Raw genomic sequence first — 7,235 nt, forward strand, 5'->3', positions numbered from 1 at the left:
TCACTGGGCTGCTCCGGGCCGCGCCCACGCGCGCGCCCCAACCCGCCCCTGCCGCGTCCCTCGCGCCCGCGCCCCCGGCCCGCGCCAAGCGCCACCTGCGCGGCCCCCCTCCCGCGCGCCCGGCCCCTGCCGCCGCCGCCCGCCCGCTCCGCGCTCGGCGACCGAGAGCGGCGCCGTGGGAGGTGCTCCCCACCCTGCTGCTGCTGCTGCTGCTGCTGCTGCTGCTGCTGCTGGCCTCCGTGCGCGGCCTGGGCTGCCGCCTTGCGCTCCCCAGCGTCCTCCTGCCGCCCCGCAGCCAGACCCTTGTCTAATGCCAAGTATGCACTGAAAACCTCGGGCTTTGGGTCCGGCAGCTGCTGCACCCGCCCGTCCGCGTCCTCCCGCAGCACCCACCGCGCAATGCCCCGCGTCTGGTGGAAGCTGAGGGGGGTGTACTTCTTGACGGGCGGCGGCGGCGGGCGCAGCGCGGGGCCGCGCGCGGCGCCGGGCCAGCCGGCGGGGTTCTGGGAGCTGCGGGCGGGGGGCGTGGGGTGCAGCGGGAAGGGCGTCGTGTGCAGGAGCCGATTTGAAGAGGCGACCTGATTGAGCGCCGGGTGCCTCCATTGATCTCCAGGTGATCCCGAGCAGTAGGCGCACGCGCTACCCGCCCCTTGCATCGCACGGGGCAGGGAACGGCAGCACAGAGCCAATGCAGGCCAGCCGCAAAACCAAACAAGCCCGGTGCATGGGCGGAACCATGCAAAAGGCGGTAATCCGGCAGGCCCACCAGAACAGGTATGTCTCCCCCAGGCGCGTGAGGACGGTGTCTGGCACCCTTGACGCCGCCTCCAGCAGCCGTCCCAGCGGGAACGGCCCGGGCGGGTGCTCCCGGGCGTCGTGGGACGCCTTGAGGCCTGTCCAGCGCTGGTGCTGCGGTTTGGGGGGGCAGGGGGGCGCCGAGGGCGGCGGAGGGAAGGGGGTTGGGGGTTGACGGGGACGTGCTGCGCAGGGAGGCGGGCGTGACGGGAGGACGCGTGGGCGAAGGGGGGGCCCATGGGCGAACTTGGTGGGGCGAAGGGTGGGACGCAGGGGTGAGAGCTGGTCAGGTGCAATATTAGCCTGCTGAGAAGATACCTCCCTTGACCCAAGCCCCGCCGATGCAGGGGCGCCACGCCAGTCCCTCTGTGCTGGATGACGCCTTGCGCGCGCGCGCAGCCGCTGCATGCTAACCTCGGACTTGGCCTTGTCCCTCTCACGCTTGGCCTGGTCCGCCTTTGCAGTCAAATCGTTCAGCTGGATTTCAAAATTCAGGGTTGAGAGGTTGGGGTTGGGGTCCAGGGTCAGGGTGCAGGTGTGGGCTGGGGTGCTATGGAGGAGTGTGGGCCCGAGAGTCGGGCTCTAAGGTCGAAGGCAATGCGGTGGAGGAGCGCCTTCAGGAACAACAAATCGTGTTGGGTCAAGCAGTGACGACAACCAGGCCACAAACGGTTGAGACGGCGGCCAGGGCGTTGCGTGGCGTGGAGCTGCCTTCGACCACAAGGGTGTTTCAAGGTGTTGTCAGGCGTCGGAGCCACATACACAAATGCCCGCAGCTGGAGCCCAAACGGCAGGTGCCCTCAAGCGCTCGCGGCAGCTCTCACGCGCCCGCCCGCGTCCGGGCCCGCACCTCATTCTGCAAGGCCCCCGCCCGCACCGCGCCGCCCAGCGCGGCGTCGGCCACGGCCTGCGTCTGGATCGCCTGGCGGTGCGCGCGCTCCGCGACCGCCGTGCCAATGATCAGGCGGTTGCACTCCTGCCGCGCAGCGCAGCGAAAGAGGGGCCCGGACGAGGCGCGGGATGAGGGGGCAGGGCAGCTCGGATTTGAGCGGCTTGGCACCCCCCACACATTGCGTGACGTCACATACAGTCATCACGTCATTGTCAAGCCCAGCCATGTGCGTTGCACCGTTCGCTCCCGGCCGCTTCGACCTCGCAATCCGCCTTGCCCGTCTAATGCCATCCTTTCCTTCGCGCCCGCATGCTCACACATGCACGCACACACTCGCACACCATCTCTCACTACACACACACACTCTCTCTCTCTCTCTCTTCGTCTCTCTCACACGCACGCCGAGACGCATACACAAGTGTGGGCCGCGCCCACATGACACACACACACACACACATGCAGACTTGACTACATGGACTCTCACCTTGCACTCCTTGTACAACTCGTACACAGGGGACCCCTCCTCCATCAACTCCCGCACCGCCGGCGGCACGTACCCCCCAGAGCCCCGGGGCAGCAGCGCCAGCGAGCAGACGTGGGGCGGCAGCGGACCCAGGTCGCCCGCACCGGCGCCGTAGAACCGCTCCAGGCGCAGCATCTGCTGCTGCTGCTGCTGCTGCTGCTGCTGCTGCTGCTGCTGCAGTAGCTTGAGAGCCTCCAGGAGCTCCGAGGGCAGGGGGCCGTTGTGGGTGTAGCTCCATCGGTAATCCGGGCACTCTGGGGTTGGATAGCAAACATTGAGGGGGCGCGGGCGAGGACCTTGTGACCAGCCAGGCGTGCAGCAAGGTCACGGCTGCGCGGCCCGCAAGCACGCCCCTGTCGCATCATGGGCCCGCGCTCGCCGCCCCGCAGCCGGAGGCCACCAACACGAGCGGGCGCCTCTGTCGCCGCCGCGTGCTGTGGCACCCTTGACATCAGGCTCGTCTTGCACCACCAAGGATTTAGCAGGGGCACCAGCAGCGCCCCTGTTGAAGGGTATGGTGAGAGCCCACGGAAGCCGCCACATGAAGCCACCCCTCTCACCTCCGGCGAAGTACATGCTCAGAGTCCAGAGCAGGCCCCGCACGTAATCCAGCGCCCGCTGCACCCTCCGCCTCACGACCACGCCCTCAGCTCCGCCGCTGTCCGCCGCCGCCGCAGCCGCCGCCACGCCGGCCGCCGCGGGCCCCTCCAAGCCGTCCATCGCCTCGTCCTCTTCTCCGCTGCCGCGCTCCTCAACCTCCGTATCCCCGGCCCCCTCCTCCTCCTCTTCATCCTCGTCTTCAAGGGCGCTGCCGCCGTCCACGTCAGCGTCCGTGGCAGCTTCCGCCTCGGACTCCAGCTCGTCGACCTCGTCGTCACCCGGCCGCACGTATGACACCGGCGTGGATGCGATGAGCTCTGATAGGAATTCCATGTCCAGCTGCGCAGAGACAGCCAGGCGGTGAGGGCCGTGGAAGCTGCCGGGCAGCTGCACCTGGCCGGGCCGCTGCTCGTGGAGGTGCATGATGGAGCGGAGGGCGTACTTGGGGGTCTTGCGGAGCTGCACGTACCTGTGGGGTTCAAAATGGGAGGGGAAAATGCGTGTGAAAGTATACTTGTGTGTGCAGTTGTATGTGAGTTAGTGTGCATGCTGTGGGTGGGTGTTTTGTGAGTGTGTTGCATGTGATGTTTGCGCGTGCGCGTGTGTGTGTGTGTGTGTGTGTGTTTGGTGTCTGTGTGTGTGCCTAAGTGTGCAATCATGTGTCCACACACACACACACACACAAACAATCGCAAGTGCGAGTGTGTGTGTGTGTGTGTGTGTGTGTGTGTGTGTGCGCGCGCATGTGCGCACGCATGTGTGCCGCAGCAGGCACCTGAGAAGCATCTGACTAAGGCAAATCAACAGGCGCACCCACGCAACCATGTCCCCCTCTGCCCTTCCCCTCCCAAAATTCCAGCCCCGCCTCACCTCTTCCACAGCCCTCCTCCCTGCCTGTCCATGGCGACCCCCCTCACGCCAGGCAGGTAGTCGTTGCCGCTGGACATGATCGCGATGAGCGCCAGGTCAGCCTTCGCACCCGTCAGCTCAGAGGCGCCAGCCTGGGTGTGTGTGTGTGGGGGGGTTGAGTGGGGGGTTAAGCGGGGGTCCGTATGCGGTGCAGTGGGAGAGGCTCTTCATGGAGGTGCGTGATGCGGAGATGCGTGGGAGTGCTAGGGCGTGGTGCGGGGTTGCTGGCTGTGTGTGTGTGTGCATGACAGCAAAATCCATTGGTTTGGCGGTGACAGAAGCGAGGGCATGGTAAGCCGTGAGTGCCCGCAGGCGCTGCAGGCAAATCCCTGTCGAGGTGCTGAGGGCCGTCGGGGATTGGATAAGTAGAAGCGTCGAGGAGCATCTGGGCGAGCGCCCGCAGATGCGGGCCAGGGGTGCGGGCCCCTCGCACAGTGCCAGGCGTGGAAGGGCATGAAATCCCCTTGACGCGAGACCCACCTCGGCTGCGGCGCCGCTGAGTGTGGTGGCCAGCCCCAGGGCGACCCAGCGCTGGTGCAGGCGCTCCACGCTCATGATCTGGGGGGAGGGGAGGTGGCAGCAGCAAAGAGATGCCCCCACCAGAAGGAGATGGGTTGCGGGCACCACTGCTTACGCGGGCCGGCGGCAGGACGTCCATGGTGGAGTGCACGTGAGGTTGCGGCTGCAAAACAGACCCCAGCACGGGTACATGGCAGGTACTGCACGCACTCAATGCACACACGCAAGCACAAAAGGACACTGACTTGCATGCTGATGCTCACACACACACACGCATGCCGTCGTGCAGGCACAGGTGCACGTGCAGCACAGACACACACAATCACACACACACACACAATCTCAGTGCGCGCACCTTCATGTTGGGAGAGAACCTGCCCTTGTCTGAGAGGGACGCGTTCAGAACGTGCAGGTCGCGGGTGCTGGACATGAGGGCCATGAGGATGAGGTCCGCGTCATCACCCACCACGACTAAGGGGGCGATGACGTTTCGGGGGGTGCGGGTGCAGGAGCGGGTGTGGGTGCGAGTGCGAGTGGTGCTGTAGGAGACAGGCAGGGGTGCAGGATCGACAGCAAGGTGGACTTGCGCTGCGTTGGGTTTCAGAAGTGAGGGGTTGAACGTCCATCGGCGGCGGTTGCAACAAGGCAACGATATGGGCTACGTGGAAGCGGAGACGGCAAGTGCTTCACGGCTCCTCGGCAGAGCGCCGCCCTCGTGGCAGCGCCCGCAAGCCTGGCCGCCCCGCAAGGCGCGCCCGCACACGCGCGCGCTGCGCCGCTGCGCCTCTGCTGCGCGGCCCACCGTGCGTGTCGCCAGGCTGGACGTGGCCCCAGGGGCGCGCCAGGCGGCCCAGGATCTTGACCTCCCCCTCCCCCGCCACAGTGGCGCTCGACACCTCCCACCGCACCTGTGCGGCGCCAGGGCGGGCAGCAAAACAGGCACGCGCTCTCGCAAGCGATGCTTTGCGGCTGCTCTGGGCGCCGTTGAACCCAGGCGAGGCAAGCCTTGCCGCTCGGAAGCTTCCCAGCCCCCGCTGAATGCAGGCCCCAGCCCCGCTGTCGTCCAAGAGGGCCCTTATTGCAACGCAACAAGAATGATGCAGATGCCCGCGTCGGCACCGGGGCTGCGCCCCGGCCGCCGCGCCCCAGCCGCCGCGTCGCCCCGCCCCGCGGGCCCCCCGCACCTCGCGCCACCTGGCGGACCCCGCGCGCGCCGCCACGAAGAAGCCCAGGCTGACGCAGACGTCGTGCATGAACTCGGTGCCCGGCGTCAGCGCCACGCTCGACACCACGGGCTGCGCCTTGAAGCGATTCCTGGCCGCAGAGCTCGGGGACGCGGGCAGCGCGCCCATCCTGACCTCTCGGCGTGCGACGGCCTGGACAAGCCAAGGTGGATTGCGAGCACGAAGAGCTTGGTTCCAAATCAGGCAGATTGTGGGTCTTATGGGTTGATGGGGGTTCCGATTGGGCGGCGTGAGCTCTAGGTGCAGGGCCGGCGCCGAGGGCGCGGCGCGTGGGCTGGATGCATGCGCGAGGGCTCCGGCTGCGGCGGCCTTTTGGCTGGCGGCACGCGGGGGTTGGTGCCGCGCTCGCCGGCGCCGCGGCCACCCCGCAGGGCGCGGACTGCCAGCCAACCCAGCTGGTATCGCCCGACCTTGACGAACCCCCACCGCACGTTGATGCAAAGGCCTGCCCCCGCGGCCTGCCCCCGGAAAGCGCGGTGCAACGGAAAGCGGGGCTTCGCAGCGGCGCCGCGGCGCACCTGCCGCCGCTCGCGCTGCGTGATGAGCTTGGCCAGGGGGGCGGGGCCATCCACCGCAATCATGACGCCCTTGCGGGGCGCGACAGTCCTCAGGATCTCATCTAGCTTCTTGTGCAGAAGAGAATGGAACTGGTCGTGCGTGGAGGCTGCAATTTGGGGGGCCGACAGCGCGGGCGCACGCTCGGGGGGCGTGGGCGCTCTGCTGCGGAGCGGTGCGGCCGGCGTTCAGGCGTGCGGGGAGGGGGCGCGGCGCGGCAGTCGCACGGCGGCAGCAAGGAGCCAAAGCGCCGGCGCGGCTGCCGCGGCGTGGGGGGCCGGCGTGGCGGGGCGGCCGCGGGCGGGCGCGGGCGCACCTCGTCGCAGCACGGTGTGCAGGACGCTGTTTAGATCAATGTAGACATGGTCTATGGGCACCTGGCTCAGCGGGATGTATGCGTCCTTGTTCTTCTCCGCGAACCACAGGCTGAAGCCGGGGATCCCCATGGCTGCTGCAAAGCGCGCGAGCCGCGCGGCCCTGGGCAGGCGTGTGGTGCTGCCGCACGGCAACGGAGAGGCCTGGGGCGGAGGCCGTGGTCTCAAACGTGAGGCTGACTATGGCACCATTCACTGGGGCTCAAAGTCTTTTGAACTCAACGGGGTTGCAGAGCGAGGTGGCCAGCTCATTTGAGATCATCAAGAAAATGATTTGCGCAAATCTCATGCATGGGCGCTTACGCAGTCGATAAAACTAACTTATTATTGTATTTTGTATACCGTATCTGCTCCGCATGCACATGATATTGATTTCTGATTGCAGTTGATCACGTTGCACCTGGCCGTGTCCATACACGCTCAAGGACGCGCCGGAGTGTGTTCGTGTGAGGGTTGTCGGTCGCCCCTCGCAACTGCAACATAACCGCAGGCAGTGCCCGCTGTCGCACTCTGCCTGGGACCGCACGCACGCACGCCGCGGTTGCGCACGCACGACAACTGCATCGGCGGCGTGCCGCCGCCGCCCGCCCTGGCGGGCGCCAGGGGTTGCGTGCCTCAATGTTCATCTGCCCCGAATGCGGCGAGATCTTGGAATCGCGGGACGAGTTCAAGCAGCACACGTCGCAGCAGCACCTCGCGGCCCACCTGGCAGAGAGCGACCCTGATTCCGAAGAGGAAGCCGAGGCCGCCGTTGACGGCGAAACTGCAGGCGGCGCTTCTGGCAGTGGCGGTGGCAGCGGCGCGCGTGGCCGTGGCCGCGGCCG

The 7,235-nt window shown here is 67.2% G+C and overlaps 1 protein-coding gene across 1 annotated transcript in view; it reads right to left on the reverse strand.

Annotated features, from left to right (window-relative positions):
* MNEG_3296 (hypothetical protein) overlaps positions 1–6,483 on the reverse strand; it is a gene marked incomplete at both ends in the record, with an annotated part of 7,915 nt that extends 1,432 nt beyond the window's left edge. Inside the window, 14 exons of the mRNA XM_014048228.1 lie at positions 194–510; positions 767–909; positions 1,210–1,377; positions 1,646–1,771; positions 2,172–2,464; positions 2,771–3,279; positions 3,681–3,811; positions 4,200–4,277; positions 4,594–4,709; positions 5,041–5,146; positions 5,423–5,614; positions 5,809–5,940; positions 6,001–6,146; positions 6,354–6,483. Of these exons, the coding sequence (XP_013903682.1) occupies positions 194–510; positions 767–909; positions 1,210–1,377; positions 1,646–1,771; positions 2,172–2,464; positions 2,771–3,279; positions 3,681–3,811; positions 4,200–4,277; positions 4,594–4,709; positions 5,041–5,146; positions 5,423–5,614; positions 5,809–5,940; positions 6,001–6,146; positions 6,354–6,483 (2,587 nt within the window). The remainder of the gene's footprint in view (positions 1–193; positions 511–766; positions 910–1,209; positions 1,378–1,645; positions 1,772–2,171; positions 2,465–2,770; positions 3,280–3,680; positions 3,812–4,199; positions 4,278–4,593; positions 4,710–5,040; positions 5,147–5,422; positions 5,615–5,808; positions 5,941–6,000; positions 6,147–6,353) is intronic.
* Positions 6,484–7,235: the final 752 nt, after the last annotated feature.

Source organism: Monoraphidium neglectum (genome assembly GCF_000611645.1).
Source record: "Monoraphidium neglectum strain SAG 48.87 unplaced genomic scaffold scaffold00408, whole genome shotgun sequence".
NCBI classification, from domain to species: Eukaryota; Viridiplantae; Chlorophyta; class Chlorophyceae; order Sphaeropleales; family Selenastraceae; genus Monoraphidium; species Monoraphidium neglectum.